General features: G+C 43.1%; 1 protein-coding gene across 3 annotated transcripts in view; it reads left to right on the top strand.

The window, feature by feature from the left end:
• PNPLA7 (patatin like domain 7, lysophospholipase) overlaps window positions 1-17,142 on the top strand; it is a 478,577-nt gene that overhangs the window by 249,268 nt on the left and 212,167 nt on the right. For all 3 annotated transcript variants that reach the window (XM_073599988.1, XM_073599989.1, XM_073599987.1), the window contains one exon: window positions 16,471-16,584. In XM_073599988.1, coding sequence (XP_073456089.1) covers window positions 16,471-16,584 — 114 coding nt within the window. The remainder of the gene's footprint in view (window positions 1-16,470; window positions 16,585-17,142) is intronic.

The raw sequence follows: 17,142 nt of genomic DNA, 5'->3' as shown, positions 1-17,142 counted from the left end.
GATTCGGACCTCGGCCGGAAATTTTTTTTAGTGACCAGAACTCCTTGAATTTTAATTCACTGCCCCTGGTATAGGATATACTTGAGTGAATGAGGAGTTTGTAGTGGCCTCCAGTGCCAAAGGGATCATTGCGTTGAGCCAGAACTGGTTCCCATTCATCCACTGCGATATTCCTTCCCAGTTCTCCCACCCATTTGAAAACATAAGGGGGAAAGGTATCAATTGCCTGTGCCGTCAAAAGAGTAAACATAGCATAGATAGTCCAGAACCCAGCTAATTTTTTATCTGTTTTATATAAAGGCACATTGTGTGCTTCATTTGAGTGCTTTGAATGAATTTCGTGGCTTTAGTTTGTGTATGACTTTTAAGATCTTTGGCATATCTATGGGTAACCAAGGATGAGTGATTACTTGTTGAGCCATTTCTAAATTCCTAACAATCAATGAGTGCCTGGGTAGAGGTACTGGTTATTACTCAGGGATATTTTCCAGCTTGTTCCAAGTCCATAACGGTGGAAAGGACTACAATACCAAAAACAGTCCACTGTTACTGTAGGGTGAAGATTAAGGTGGATCCCAACACCCAGGTGACTTGTTTGATAATCGGCAGATATCTCACCCCCCCCCCCCCCCCCCCTTTAGTTCTTAGGGAAATATCAGCTGTCTATAGCCACCTATAATTCTAGTGCTGGCAGTTTCAGGGTAAGTCTTTGTAGACTATCTGCTTTGTAGCAACTGAATCTTTCTGCACCTGGACATCATGCATGGTGTCTCCTCTGAGCGTTCTAGAGTCTCTGATGTGGTAATGCTCACTCCCCTTACAGGAGACATAGCATTGCATCTAATCAAAGGTAACATCAAATGTATTCATTTGTACACATACATAAGCAGAAACGCATATTAGTAGAATGAGTTGGACTTCCGACAATGTTTTTTTTTATAGTTATCCATGCTTTCCTGTCTCTGTGACTCCCACACCCTTCAATTCTTGTGCAGGTGTCACTGTGACAGGAAGTGATAGAAAATCTCCACAATACGGTCATAGAAATAAACTTTTAAAGGATAAGTTCACCTTTCAAACTCCTTTTTAGGGTGGAACATGTAGCATGTTTCCATTTCTGCAGCCTGCTCCTCTGCCTCTAGCGACAGCGACAGGGAATCTTCTCCCCTTACCTTGCTGTCACTATTTAAATAAAAAAAACGCAGCCGTACAGGGCTCCGCCCGCCCAGCCACGTCATTCATACACCGAGTTCTGTGGATAGGAAACTACAAGTACCGACAACCTTTGCGGTTGTTGGCTTGTAGTTCTCAATGAACTACCACGGCACTGTTGACCACTCTAGGTAGTTCATTGTCTCATACTGTCAGTGTGTATCTGCCTGCCCCTACGATGTACAGGCAGACAGATACACTGACAAGTCTTCAGGAGTACTGCATGGCATCCCGTGATCTGCTGGTCGTAGGTGCAATGCTTTACAGGATCCAAGTAAAAAAATAAAAGTAAATGCACTTTTTTTTACCTGCAAAAAAGATGTGCATTTATTATAATTTTTTTTAAAAGGTGAACTTATCCTTAAAGTCTTCTCTACTCTATCCAAAACACAAAAAAAAATTCTTGTATTTGGTATTACAAGCACTTGGCAAGCCCATCACTACTTACAGGCCTTAAATAATGGCATTTTTCTTTACTTTGCAAATTACCATCTACTCTATAATTAAATTCCTATATGGCCCTAATAACTCCATTTATTCAAACAGCACCAGTCTCTGCTGGAGAACTCTGGTAGGATGGTAACTTTTAATCACACTTGCAACGGCATTGACGAAGTGACATTTCTGGCACATAACTATCCATGTAATTGCACTATCACGGAGATGCCCTGCTTCTAGAAAGCATTAAAATTCAGCTCTGCTTAATTGTACAGCTCATAAATCTCTCAGCCCTAGAAACATCTTGGTGTCAGGAGGAATAGAGGTCGCCTCCACCATTTAAATCGCATGTTAAGTGTCTGATTTATAGCGAGTTGTTTTAGCTGGAATCAGCAGAATTCTCAGCCTGGATCTGTGACCGCACTGTCCTCTGTGCTCATACGGTGTGGCCATCGGTGATACAGTCACAGATGTGCTTCTAATTACTGTGACTTATGTGTGTCCCTGCTACATATACTGTATGTCCTTAAAGGGGAACTCCAGTCAACTAGAAAAGAATAGTGTTTTATACTATTATATAGCAAACCTAAAGTCCATTAAAAGTGACTGAAGTGCTCAAATCCACTGTGAAGAAAGTGCAAAGTGCTTTCGAGATTTTCAGGTGTACAGCGACACCACCTCATGTATCCCCACTTACCGGATCAAGACAACCCCCAGCTTTTCAGTCTAGGGGTCACTTTAGACTTAATAATGGTATCCAGAGATGGCGGATTCATTGTCAGGTCATCAGATCAAAAAGACTTCTTTAAGATGATCCTCAGCTGTAAAACAGGTACCCAAAATGAAAACCATGTACTGATAGTGAAGTACAGCAAATAAAAAGTTTTATTGCGCATGGGGATGCATACTTACATACGCAATTACCGGCACGACTGACTTTTTTTTTTTTTTTTTAATATGATGTTTGTGAGCGCTGTATTTATCCATTTACATTTTTTCAAGTGTTTTTTGCACTTTGTGTATAGCAGCTTCATTCACTATCTTTTTTATGTTTTCACACCATTAGCGCAAGTGTTTATATTTAGAACATATATTTTTCCATCATCTATCATCCATTCAGCTCCTGATAATCTAAAAGAAAAGAAAATGCTGATTTTGTTCCACTCATCGTGCAGGCTGATTCTATACATCTACAGAGATTAAATATGGCTTGGTTCTCGGTCTGTGTGTCTGACAAGGTCCTGATCCCACTGATTAAACACTCAATAGATGGAATTTTCAACACACAACACCTCCTTTTCAGTGGAGGGAGACCACCTTTTTATACATGGTTTTCTTTTATGAATAGATCTGATGAGTTATTAGGATTTACATATTTTGGCACATAGGAATGAATGGTAACATGCAATGAGGCCGCTTTATTTTATTTTTTTTCCACAAGAAATTTTTATTTAGTATATGAAAAGTAGCATATACAAAAATGAAAAAAGACATTTGTCATATAGTAATATAACAGTGCATAACAAATTTAAACTGTTAGCGTTATTTATAGGATACATCATAGAAGAACAAGTTGGTAGGAAACGGACAGGAACAAAATATGTGGCCCACAGTTGGCGTAAGCGGGTGGAGGATCTTGTTTCACTCTTCACCTCCCCCCTTCTCCCCCCTCAGTTTGCTCGAGGGTAAGAGTATGCTTATAACATTTGGTCCCGAACGAGTCCTAGAGTGATATGTATCCTGATAGTGTAAGCTCAATAGCTAGTAAGGGGTATAGAAGATCAACTTCCTATCTGAGAATGTAACTACCATAAAAAGGGGGGATAGTAGAGGCAGAAAGGCAAGTTCTAGAAAGGTGAAAGAGAGGAGGAAGGTTTGAAGAAGGGGGGGGGGGGATACAGTACGGGGGTATCAGAGAGATGGAGGGGGTAGTAGCAGGGGGGAGGAAGCAGCTGTTGGGATTTCGCACGCGGGTCCGCCCCCGCCCTCAGTCACCACCCCTGGATCCTTTCTGGGTTAGTGCAGTATACACAATACAGCTCTAAAGAGCATATTGGCGGTATCAATCAGTGGTTATGAAATGGGTCCAGCATGCCCAAGTAAATGGAAATTTATGCATTCTGTCCTGGGAGATATGGATCAGTTCCTCCATGTCTTTAATCTTGGAGATTCTCCCGAGCCATTCCCTGATCGTTGGTGTGCATGGGGAACGCCAGTGTTTGGGGATACAGAGTCTAGCTGCGTTCACCATATGCGTGGCCAGGGATTTGTAATAAACCCTTTTTGTTAGGGAAGTGTGGTGTAAGAGAAATTGGGCTGGGGTGTAGTCTAAGGTAAATGTGGTAACGAGTGTGATAAGGTCATGAACCTCTTTCCAGAAGGGTTGAATTCTCTCACAATCCCACCATATATGAAGCATGGTGCCTTCCTTTAACCCGCATCTCCAGCGGGTATTAGGAGTGTTAGGGGAAAATTTGTGGAGGCGTGAGGGAGTCCTGTACCATCTAGTAACCACTTTATATCCATTCTCCTGGATGGCTACATTCAGCGAACCTTTATGGGCGTATTCATAGATGGTGCTCCAATCTTTTTCTGATAGTGGGGATTGTAGGTCCCTAATCCATGAGGCTTGTGAAGGAGCAGGAATATGGGTAGGGACTTCTGAGAGAAGGGTATAGAGTAGAGATGCTAAATGTCTCTGTGGTGTTTTGTTGTGGCACAGGGACTCAAAGGTTGAGTGGTCTTGTCCAATTTGTTTGGTGAGTGTGTGTTGCAAAAAAATGTCTTATGCCGCGTACACACGGTCGGACTTTTCGTCTACAAAAGTCCAACGGACGCTGACGGACTAAAGGTGGCTGGTAATCCGATCGTGTGTGGGCTTCTCCGGACTTTCAACGGACTTTTTCAGCCTCAAATCCGACGGACTTTAGATTTGAAACATGCTTCAAATCTTTACGTCGTAACTACGACGGACCCCGAAATCCGCTCGTCTGTGTGCTAGTCCGACGGACAAAAACCCATGCTAGGGCAGCTATTGGCTACTGGCTATGAACTTCCTTATTTTAGTCCGGTGTACGTCATCACGTACGAATCCGTCGGACTTTTGTGTGGTCGTGTGTAGGCAAGTCCGTTCGTTAGAAAGTCTGCTGCAAGTCCGCCGAAAGTCCGCAGGAAGTCTGTCGGACAGGCTGTCGGACTTTTGTAGACGAAAAGTCCGACCGTGTGTACGCGGCATTAGTTGTCTGTAGGTCCAAAAGGAGAAAGAGGCAGTTTTGGAGATAGTTCTCAGTTTCTCCAGGGAAGTGGGGGTTCCACTGGAGAAAAAGTGGAGGGCTAGCACCTCCTCATGAGGCCATTCCTGTTGTAAGAAATTGTGAGATTCACCCGGAGGAAAGTCTGGGTTTCCTCTTAGTGTTGTTAGGGGGCCTGGTGTGGGGGCAAATTTCCTCTTCCGTGTAGACTTTTTAAATGCTAGGAGGGAGGGGTTGATGAGTGGATGGGATGAGAGAGACTGAGGCCAGTGTTTAGGGGGTAGCCAAGGGACTAGATGCAAGTGTCCCGGCGCAAAGGCATTTTCAAGAAATATCCATGACTTATTGAAGGCATGTATATTCCAGTCTGCGACTCTTGTGAGATGGCATGCTAAGTAGTACTGGTGTAAATCCGGTAGACCAATACCACCTTTTGGCTTTGGGTAATGTAAGGCGTGAACATTTAATGCGGGGTGGGGAGTCTTTCCAAAGGAAAGCAGAACAGGCCTTCCGATAGGTTGCAAAGAAGCAAGATGGCAAAAGAATTGGTACAGCTTGTATCAGGTAAAGTAAGTGTGGTAAGATGATCATTTTGATCAGGGCTGAGCGACCGAACCAAGACACGTTTAGACCCATCCAGTCTTTCCGGTGTTGTTGGACCTTGAGAAGGGCTGTTTGGAAATTTTTCGAAAATAGGTCGGACAGGTGGGTAGGAATTTGGACACCAAGATATGTAATTGCCTCTTTTTCCCATCGAAAGGGGAAGGATTCTTGACAATGAGTTACCTCCTGTGGGGGGAGGGAAACATTCAGGGCATGCGATTTTGTATAATTGATTTTTAAATTTGATATGCTGGCAAACAATTCTATATCTTTGAGGAGGCTCGGTAAGGTAGTGTGGGGCGACTTTAGTGAGAGCAAAACATTGTCCGCAAAGGCCGCTACCTTGAACTCTCTATCATTCACAGCCACTCCCTGAATATCAGGGTTGCTTCTCAGCCTATTAAGAAAGGGTTCCAGGGTCATGATGTAGATCAGGGGAGAAAAAGGACACCCCTGGCGTGTGCCATTGCTGATAGAGAAGGCGTCCGACAAGTGGCCATTAACTCTCACTGCTGCGGAGGGGTGAGAGCAGAAAGCCATTATTTGTGTTAGCATGCGGGTCTTAAGGCCGACAGCCACGAGTACCTCGCGCATGTAGTCCCAGGCCCCTCTGTCGAACGCCTTCTCAGCGTCTAGAGACAGAAAAAATCCCTGTGTTTTAGATGTCGTAAGCCAATTGTGTAGGTTCAGTGTGCAGGTAGTGTTGCCCTGGCCTCCCTACCAGGAACAAAGCCCACTTGGTCCAAGGAGATGAGGCCAGGCACAAGGGGGAGCATCCTATTAGCTAGGATCTTTGCATAGATTTTAATATCTACATTTAAAAGATATAGGTCTGTAGTTGGCGTCTTGTGATGGGTCCTTACCTTCCTTTGGTATAACAGTTATGTTTGCAGTTAACATTTTATCTGGCCTAATCTGGGGGTCCCGCAAGGGTGTTAAAAGTGGCGAGAAGTTTAGGAGAGAGGATATCGGCAAAGGATTTGTAGTACTGGAGAGTGAAACCGTCCGGTCACAGGCTTTTGCCTAATTTCATTTGTTTGATAGCTATCTCCAGTTCTTCTGCCGAGAGGGGACATTCTAAGTCTTGCGCCTGTTGGGGAGTTATCGGTTTTGGGCTGTATTGGGAAAGATAGTTCCTAATGGTTTTAAAGTGTACATCTGTAGAGGTTTGGGTATTGTGGTTCGATTGGAGGTTATATAATTTTGAGTAGAATTTTTCGAATTCTTTTGCTATGTCCTCATTCTTGGCCAGAAGGGTACCCTGCGCATTTCGGATATGGTGTATTGTAGAGGAAATCTTAGAGTTTTGCATCGTGCGGGCTAAAAGACGCCCGCATTTGTTGCCCTGTTCATAGAATATCCTCTGGCCAAGGATGTAGCGTCTTTTCATTTGTTTGCCCAATTGCTCTAAGAGTAGGGATCGGGTATGTAGTAGGTCTTGTAGAGTAGACTGTGCTTGTGTCAATTTGTGGGACGTTTCTAGGTTCTTAATTTTCCTAGTCGGGGTGTTAATGTTTTCCTGATAACGTGTTTTGGCAGTTGCTGCCAGGGAGATCAGTTCTCCCCAAATCACACATTTATGCGCTTCCCAAAGAGAGATTGGGGAGACCTCTGAAGAGGAGTTTTCTATGAAGTAAAGGTGGATTCGGTTGCCTATACGCTCTAACGCTACGGGATCTTTGAGTAAAGAGGGTTTCAAACGCCATATTTTGGTTTTAGCACACGTTTCTGGAAAGGTTAAGGTGACTGTAATCAGGTGGTGGTCAGATAAAAACATGGGTTCTATAGTGGACTGGTGGAGTAGGGGTAAGTCCGTCTGGGAAAGGAAGAAATAGTCTATCCTAGAATATTTCTGATGAGGGGCCGAAAAAAAAGTGTAATCTTTAGTAGAAGGAAACAGAGTGCGCCAAGTATCATGAAGGGTTAGTTTCTGAAATTGTAGTTTAATTTGGCGTAAAGCCCTGTACTTTAGGGTGGAGGTGCCTGAAGAGGAGTCCAGCAAAGGATTAAGGGGGACGTTAAAGTCACCGCCCAATAGCACCATACCCTTCTTAAAGGATGCTAGTAACTCACAGGTTTTCTTGAAAAATGTCACTTGGTGGACATTAGGGCAATATATGTTTGCTAGTGTGATTGGTTTTGAAGCATATGATCCTTTAAGAAAAATATACCTGCCTTCTGGATCGATGAGGGAATCTGATAAGTTTGCATGTTTAGAGACTAATATAGATACCCCTTTGGTCTTGGACTCAGGGTTAGTGGCATGTATTGCGGTGCGATAAATGTGATTGGAGAGTTTAGGTACCGAGTTAGAGCGAATGTGTGTTTCCTGTAGGTAAATGAAATGTGCTTTATGTTTTGTAAGTGACGACATGACTTGGGATCTTTTTTCCGGTAGATTGAGGCCTTTTGCATTGAGCGATATGCACTTCAACGTCAGGGATGGGCTGTGAGACGGTTTCCTCTGCATGGTGATGAGGAGCCTTAGTATCTGGAGGAACTTTATGCAATTTGATTATAAGGGTTGCTGGAGGGCGGAGAGAGTAATCAATCCGTGGAATGGGGGGTGCGGGGGCGGACCCACACAACCGACAGGTGCTTGAGTCAGGAAGTAATAGGAGAGGGAGGGGGAGTCTTATGAAAGAGGAAGACAACTTTTGAGAGTAGGAATGAATGTGGGTTAGCAGAAGTAGGGGGGGGAGATACAACCAGCAAGGAGATAGGAGGGAGAGATGAGGGGGGGGGGAGAAAGAAGGATGAAGAAAGAACTAAGAGAGAGGAGAAGTAAAAGAGAAGTTGGAAAAGAAAAGGAGGAAGAAAGATTAGAAGCGAGAAAATTCCAGAGGTGGTAATATATTATGTATACCACCTATAAAGAGAGATTCTGGAATGTCAGCAGTCGTCCAAAAAGGACCGCTGTGTGGGGACAAGTGGAAGGGCGGAAACCACAGGGGGCTACGACCCAGGGTCCGAAAATGGAAGCGTGAAGAGATAAAGATAGTGAGAGACCTACAAAGAAGTAAACAGTCAAAAACTTGGTCCTTATATCACAGTAAGTAACAGTTTAACAATCAGTTCAACTTAGCCAAGGACCACCATTACATTCAGTAGCTGTTGTAACATTAAAAAAAAAAAAAAGGGGGGGGGGGGAATGGGGGGGTAGGGTAAACAGGGGGGAAGGGGAGATGAGGTGGAAAAAGGCAAGCATATTGCTATGGTCAGCATGTGTTGCTGACAAACCTGGGAGGCTTGAAATTTTCTGGAGCTTGTTGTGTCAAACCCACTATCCGATAGTAAGGGTCACAATGATCAGGGTGAGTCACCCAAGGACCCGGGATGCCATGCGTATATTGATAAATTCGCTTGCATGTGTGTGTTAGCACGTAGATTACTTTAGGTAATAAGTAGTTATTAGGTTCTGCGAGTATATCCAGCAGTTTGGAGGGAATGGTACTCCGCATACAGATTGTGGACTGATGCATCCCGGGCTCTTAAGGTGCTAAACAATATTGACGATAACTCACTTAATATCTCATCTCTGAGTCAAAGAGAAGCAACTACTGCCCAAAACTAGCTGTGAAGTAGGCGTTTACATATTAGAGTCCGTTAAATATTTGACCCTTCTCTGAAGTCCCAAATTCTGAACAGCTATATAGATTATAAGGCTTGTGCAGACATTGTGACATCTGGGAGTGTTCTGCAGAGCGAAGCACGTTTAGGCAGTGCAGCCTGACTGCAAAAGCATGTCTTCGGGGTATATGTAGGGATGAATCTTCAAAGAGATTTAGCATGCTATCGGAGTGGTGTCAATTTCCTTTATGACACGAGTGGAGCTCGAGACAACAGGCCATCTCCGGATTGTAAGGCCCGTAGAAAGTGTTACCTTGACGTCTAATGTCAGGTGCGATCACAAGGTGCGCTGACGGTTCCGTGGTGCAGTCTGTGCAATGTTGGGGAGACGTCCGGGCGGGAATGAAGTTTTCGCTGGAGTGTATCTCCGCATACTCTTTGAAGGAAGGTTCACCTCTTCAGTTGTATGGAACGTTAAGGCGGGCAATAGCGGGCGAGAAGTTGGTGGGTAAAGTAGCATGACGCATCAAGTCCCACATCAGCACAGTGCAGGTGGACCATGGGTGAGGTACAGCAGAGTTCTTTAGACCTCCGGGCGGTCCCTTCTCAAGGAAGGCGAGGGTGGCGAGCCAGGGCTGCGATGATAGATGTTGCGGCGTGATGCGCGGGGGTTCGGTGACGCCAAATCAGGTCTGTGTCTGCGAGACCTGTGTCGTTGGGCTTTAGGCAACGGATTGAGAGAGGCCAGAAGCCAGGGTTTCGTGGGGAAGTAGAAAGCATACCATTCTGGAAGCTCAATATGAGTGGGATCGAGATGTTCACAAAACGCCTGTAGGTCTTCCGGTGAGCGGAGTAGTGCAGAGCGTCCCCTGTTGGATGCCGAGAGAGCGAAGGGGAATTTCCAGTGGTATGGGATATTCCTAGTGCGCAAGGTTTCGAGGCCGCTTTATTATATAAAAAAAAATGTCATGAAAGAAATATTGAAGCTGACTTAGTTTCCTGGCTGTATCATTGCTTTTGTGACTTCAGTACTTTCTAAGGTACTGATCCGGAGCAAGTGTGTAGATCAGGAGTTCAGACTTTATAGTATACAGGTTGGCGGCTTAAAAAGTATTAAAGTCAAAGCCAGCTAGGTAACTAAGAATTTACCAAAGGAGGCTGGTAGTGGCAGACTTCGTACTTCTCTCAGGGCCGATTCCCTTTAAAAGGTGAACATCTGACAAAATGATCGCTGACGTGAAAAATGTGCATAGCCACCTGCAGTTTTCAAACACAAGGATGCAACCTAGGCCCAAGTGTTTTTCTTTTTCTCCCCAGAAATGCCATTGTAGTCCTTAGAAACGGCTTTAACCTGCAAAAAGCTGTATGGACCTCTTTTATCAAATTGTCTACAATTGGAACTGTATGTGTTGCTTATAGCAACCCATAAAAACCCAACACATGTTTCAAAATAAAAGAAAGTGGGTGCTATGGAGGCTTTAGTAGAAGAGTCCCTTTCTATAAGTGAGATACAGATAAAGAACCTTCATAGGAGTGAGCAGCATCTTTACTACACCTTGCACTGCTTCTTCATTGTAATGAATGGGCACAGAGCTGAGAGTCCCAAGCTTTGTATGTCAGACTGCTTTTCCTCAGGGACTGGGCTGCGTGTCTGCATATAGCGCTGACCCTGTTATCTGTTACTTTTTCTGTCTGCAAAACCAAAATAGAACTTGACGTATGTGCACAGTAAGAAACAGCATGTAGTTGCTAGGTAAGCTGTTTTCTACTTTTTTTACTTGTAATCTCTACTAATTGGCGTTGGTGTTGAAAAAACTTGGGATTTAAAGCTACACGTGTTGATGTAATGTTTCCAAGGAGCGAAGCGCCGGAAGGTCAGGTTTGACGCCGCCTGTTCAACTACTAAGTCAGATGCTGCCCTGACAACTGCAGCAGATAAAGACATGTCTCTATTTACATCTGTCTGTCCTGTACTTAAAAGTACACAGATACAAAATACGTTGGTTACGATTAAAATTTGTGACGTGTAAATTCCGTCTTGCATTTCAAAAATCATAAGTGCATCATTTACACTGAAAAAAAAAAGTATAAGATATAATAAATGTTGCAAAACTTGTCAGTACAATTAAAGCCCAACTGAAGGATTTTACTTCTGTAGTTTTCTATCACCATATGTTATGATTTTCTAACAAAATACATAAAAATCCCTTTGTTTAATGGTAGAGTGTGCTTTCTGCACTCCCACTCCTGTGCTGTATGTTGGCATAGATGAGTAATGCCTAGACCCCTCATCACAAGCGTTCTTACCTAGATCCTGATTTACTAAAGGAGTTGCGCATGTTTACATTGTAAATTGCATTTTTATTTTGCAGGGGAATTTTAGCTTAGCTTGGTGAATATGTTGGAAAAAAAATACTTAATCGCATACAAAAAAAAAAAAAAACATAATACTTGCATGTTGTTGAATGATTGAAGTGTGCAGAACTACATCTCATTCACTATGCTAAGGGAACATTTCCTGGCAAAGTGAACATGCTATACTCCTTTAATAAATAAGAGTCAGTGACTTTAAGTACTGAGAAATGGAGGGGCATTTTGACCAGCCCTATTAGATTACAGAATGTTCTGAGATGTGTGATCAAACTCTGCACAGACCTATTTAGACACACAAAATGATATGACTAGGAAACTGGAGTTTGTTAGTACATTGTCTATTGGATTGAATATCTGTTTCTTTGACTATAGCTGTGTTTTATGTGACAATACTTCGTCTTTCTGGACGTCGGATTGCTGGCAGGAAAACGCTGCTTTAAAAACACGGTTTTAACATTTTAAATGCGTTTATGCGCCTTTTTGGGCATTTTTAAAATTACACCCAGCTTACATTCAGCTCTGCAATGTAAAAAAATGCTGATAAAAGCCTGTTTGTGAGCGTTTTTCAGCGTTCAGCATTTTTTGTGGTCAGAAGAACTGCTCTTGAATGCGATTTTAGGGCGTACAGACAACAGCCCATAAACTCCCATGCTGATAAACTTCAAAAAAAGTCCATGTGTGCATGGAGACCTAGGATAGCTTAGAAGGGAGTTTAAGGGCTGTTAAAAAAACGCCCAAACTCCCCAAAACGTCAGTTTATCAGCTTCAGTGTGCATAAGGCCTTAGTTGCTCCCGCTTTGTTCACTCCACCTCACACATACACAAGGAAGGATCTTTAATGCAAACAGTGGGCAAGTAGCCGGGAGGTGCTAAAGCACAGCGTGTAGCATAGGAGGGTGTGGGGGAGCAGCTTTGTTTGGGACCTGTCAGGCATACTGCTGGTAACAGCAGCTGCTGTTGGCAGAGTCTAGGTGAGCTGCGGGCCAGATAAAAGACACAAGCAGGCCATATGTGGCCCGCGGGCCGGGGTTTGGAGACCCCTGTTGTAATTGATTATACTTAAAGTGGAGTTCCGCTTAAAAAAAAATTAAAAGTCAGCAGCTACAAATACTGCAGCTGCTGACTTTTAATAATTGGACACTTACCTGTCCCACTGTCCAGCGATGCGGGGGAACAAAGCCCCGCTTGTCTCCCCCTCCTCTCTGTGGCGCCGGCATTGTCACTTTGGGCGCCCGACTGTGGCTTCACAGCCAGGTACGCACTGTGAATGCGCGACGCGCCGTGACTGTGACGTGTCCCAGATGATTGCCGAGAGGGAGGGGGGAGAGGTTAACTTGCTTCCGGCGCCGCAGTGCTCCGGGAGGAAGTGGGAGCTGGATCCCTCTAAAAAGAGGGTACTGGCTCCCCCCCAAAAAAATGACATGCCAAATGTGGCATGTCAGGGGGTCACCTTCTCTTAAAGGGGAAGTTCCATTTTTGGTTGGAACTCCGCTTTAAGGGACTACACTGGCTTCTGATATTATTGAGGATCTATTCAGTGTATTTAAGTGACGTGCTAAATACAGATCTGAGAACTGCTGAAAAATTATTGGACCTTCATAGTTAAAGCTGCAGATAGAATTTATTGTAGAAGAATTGGGAAACTTAAAGTATAACTAAAGGCAAAAATTTTTTTGTTTTGTTTTGGATAGAGTGGAAAGGGATTAGAACCCCCGTCAGTTTTTATTGCTGGCTGTGCCCCCATTAAGGAGATTCACCCTCTCTATTTGTCCTGTTTACCATTCTCATTGAAAGTGAAAGTAAAAGAAAGGCCCAAATGTTGGGTTGTCTCCAGAAAAGTAATAGTGGGGAAATCATCCAATGGGGAAACTAGTTCAGGTGATCTGGGGGTCCCCAAGGAATTCCCTTAATTTGTACAGATTTTCTCTCACTTCCTGTTGGGTTATGGGACAGGAAGTGAAGGGAAATCACAGCAATGGGGCACAGATGGTGGAAAAAAATCTGACAGGAGTTATAACCTTTTCTAGCTCTATCCAAATTGAATGAAAAAGTTTTTCCCATAATTCTGCTTTAAGTACACAGTGATGTTGGCTGGGGTATGCCCCAATGGCCCTGTTTTGTACTGCAAAGGAAAATTTTCAATAAAGAGAAATTAAAAAAAAAAAAAAAAGTACACAGTAATGTTACCTTTACACATGTCGTACGCAAACTTAAAGATTTAAGACATGGTTGTGGCAGGTGTGGTAGCTAAATAAATAAAAATAAAAGTATGTTATGCTAGCTGACAGTTCACACACAAGAAAACTGAAAAGGCATACAGATGCCGGGGGAAGTCCATTTCATTTTTTATGATTTTGATGAGTAATTTCCCAAAGTTAATTTTATGATTTTTCTCATTTTTGCTTGTGTCATGTCTTGTTTTGATAATTAGGTTTCATAAAGAGGAACAACAGTAGCTGTTTGTCAGACAATGCAGAATGTTGGCTGTATAATAAGCCATTTAAAGAATGTAGGGTCTCAGAAAAAAAATAAAAATTAAGATAAGAAGCATAAAAATGTTTGTCATTTAAATAACCTTTACAATCAATTTAAAATCTACCTAAAAGTATATGTCAGGAAAAAAATATATATTAAGTTAATTTTTTTGATACGTTTCCACATGTTTTATCATTTTAAAAGCCCTGCAAGTACAGAAAAGCATCTGTTGATTTGCCATAAAACCCGCATGCACCTATCTTTCTGTTTGGGCTGACAACACTGAAGTTCCCAGTAGTGTTGTCAGCCCTGCCTTCTGAAATACAGAACTCAGTCTATTTCCACCTCCCTGTCCCATTCCAATTTTATTATTTTCTGGGGGGAAAAAATTCTGCCTTGACACAAAGAGCCTTCCCACTCATTGTGTGTAGGTAAATGCCCCTGGGATATGTGACTCTCAGGGCATGCTGACATCATTATGTGGCTGAGCTTATGCAAGAATTGTAGATGCCTGATGGTCACAGGAGTAATTAAGCTGTTTCTCCCTTGCCGAACCGGGTAAAGGAAAAAATTAATATTGGATCATGCTCCGGAGTGAAAGAGAGAAGTGTGTATTACCAAATTTGGGTAATGCCTGCACAAATGCTTTAACCAGTTCCCACCCAAGCTAATTCTGACATTTCTCTCCTACAAAGAAAAATCTGCATTTTTTGCTAGAAGTTAGCCAGAACCCCCAAACATTTTCTATATATAATTTAGCAGAGACCATAGAGAAAAAACAGGCGGTTGTTGCAATTTTTTATGTCACACAGTATTTGTGTAGAGATTTTTTTTTTTGTTTTTTTAAGTGTAATGCAAAAAACACAATATATAGTCAAATTTTTTTTGTTAAACTATAAAATATGATGCTACGCCGAGTAAATAGATCCCTAAGATGTCACGCTTTAAAATTGCACATGCTCGTGGAATGACACCAGGCAACGCTTTAAACATTTTTACAGGTTATCACTTTAGAATTAGAGGAGGTCTAGCGCTAGAATTATTGTTCTCACTATAATGTTTGTGGCGATACCTCACATGTGTGGTGCGAACATCGTTTACATATGCGGACGCGACCTACGCTTGCGCTCGCTTCTGTGTGCAAGTACGAGGGTATGGGGGTCTATAAGACCCCACATAGCTCCTCTACACTGGAAAGCATGAGATAAAAAAAAAACATTGATCTCTGCTTTCTAGGAAAAAAAATGGCAGTGTTTATATCTTCCAGAGTCGGAAGTGACATGATGTTGCTGCGAGCCTTCCAGGATCATTCCAGGATGGTACCCGGTCTGCTCGATGATAACTCCCTACCAGGATCGCTGCCCGGGCTCTCGGATTACACGGGACATCTCTTCTTGCTGCCTGTAAAAGCAGTTCAGCGGCTAATCAGCTGCTAGGATGACTTTTAGATTGTAGGGAATCACCGGCTGCAAAGAAAGATATGTGGATGATGCCTGATATCTCCATTTCAAGTCCAGGACGTCATATGATGTCCTGCAGGCGGGAAGTGGTTAATTTTGCCTTCCCCATTGGTTTTGCCATATTTTTGTCAACACACTTAATGGTCAGTTTTACTCCCTATTTGTGACAGGGTTACATTAATGCTTGTATTCTCTAATATGCTAAAAGGTCTATAAAGCCCCCAGTATTAGGCATATAGTTTTATTCTTGTGTTTAGCAAACTGTTATATGCCGATACTGCAATTTGGGCTGCCTAGGAGGGAACTGGGAGGGGGACGAAACGAGCGCCGTCAGATTACATACAGCATGAAGCTCCTGTTTACTCAGCTGCCTCTGTAATATGTCTGTAATACATCCTGTCTCCTGGGCCAGCATTGGACCAGTGCTCTGTCTATCATAGAAGCCGGTCCAGGAGGCAGGACTTTGTATTAAAGAGGCCAGCGAGTAAACAGGAGATTCTTGCTGTATGTAATCTGACGGCGCTTGTCCCACCCTCCTCCCTGTCCCCTCCAAGGCTGCAGATGGGCATTGATCAGGCTTCATTCATGGCAATGGTGAGGCTGCATGTGGGCATTGATCAGGCTGCATTGATGGCAATGGTGAGGCTGCAGATGGACATTGATTAAGCTGCAATGATGGGCAATTGTGAGGCTGCAGATGGGCATCTGTGAGGCTGCAGATGGGCATTTGTGAGGCTGTAGATGGGCATTGATCAGGCTGCATTGATGGGCAATTGTGAGGCTGCAGATGGGCATTGATCAAGGGCAAATGTGAGGCTGCGGATGGCATTGATCATGCTGCAGATGGGCAATGGTGAGGCTGCGTTGTTGGGCACTGACCCTTATTTTGCTTCAAAGTTTTTACTTTAAAATTTAAGTTTATTTCCTAAAACTTCCCTCCTAAAATGAAGGTACGTGTTATACGCCTGTGCGTGTTATATGCCGATAAATACGGTATTTTGTTTGACCATGTGGAATCTTTAAGATGATTAACACAAGCAGTACAAACTCTATACCAATCCTGCAATGTTTTTCAACTGTGATTATAGGTGGAAGCCTTAACGCACCAGCCCAGAGCCACAACAGTCCACGCTGTACGAGATTCCGAACTTGCCAAACTCCCAGAGGGAGCTCTAACATCTATCAAACGCAAGTATCCACAGGTAAGCAACACACGTGCATTTTATGTGGGGACATTTTGCGAGAAGCAGCTTCTATTCAGAAGTCTGTATATTTTGGTAGTCCGGTCCATTGTTTACAGCAGAGAGCAGTCATTGTGCTGACTTGATCATTTCTCAGACCACTGACCTCTCCTGTGCATTCAGCTGTAATCAGTTCCTGAGTTTACTCCTGGACAGCTCTTGAGCTGTATGATTCATAAAAGCTTTATTAGAAACTTGCTTGCTTGTAGTGTTTACTTGCTGACACAAGAACTGCAGCATACATCTGAACAAAGGATATTCTCCTAATGGATGAATATAATTAGCCCTATTACTCTTTTTGTTAAATGAAAACTCTTGTTTGCATTGTTTTTTTGAAGAGAAAATATTGCTTCTTGGGATTTGAACCCATACCAGCAGATAGAGCCTGCCTCAGACAACATCCTGTTTCTATGGTTTCTGGAAAACAAAATATCCCTTACATACAGAGAACTTTCTCCCATTAGATGTAAAATGTGCTTATATATGAGAGCATATTTTTTTGTTAGAATGACTGAAGCA

The sequence above is a fragment of the Aquarana catesbeiana genome, linkage group LG09 (assembly GCF_042186555.1).
Source record: "Aquarana catesbeiana isolate 2022-GZ linkage group LG09, ASM4218655v1, whole genome shotgun sequence".
NCBI lineage: Eukaryota > Metazoa > Chordata > Amphibia > Anura > Ranidae > Aquarana > Aquarana catesbeiana.
Note: the sequence above shows the minus strand (reverse complement) of the source record. Positions and strands in the feature narration are given on the sequence as shown.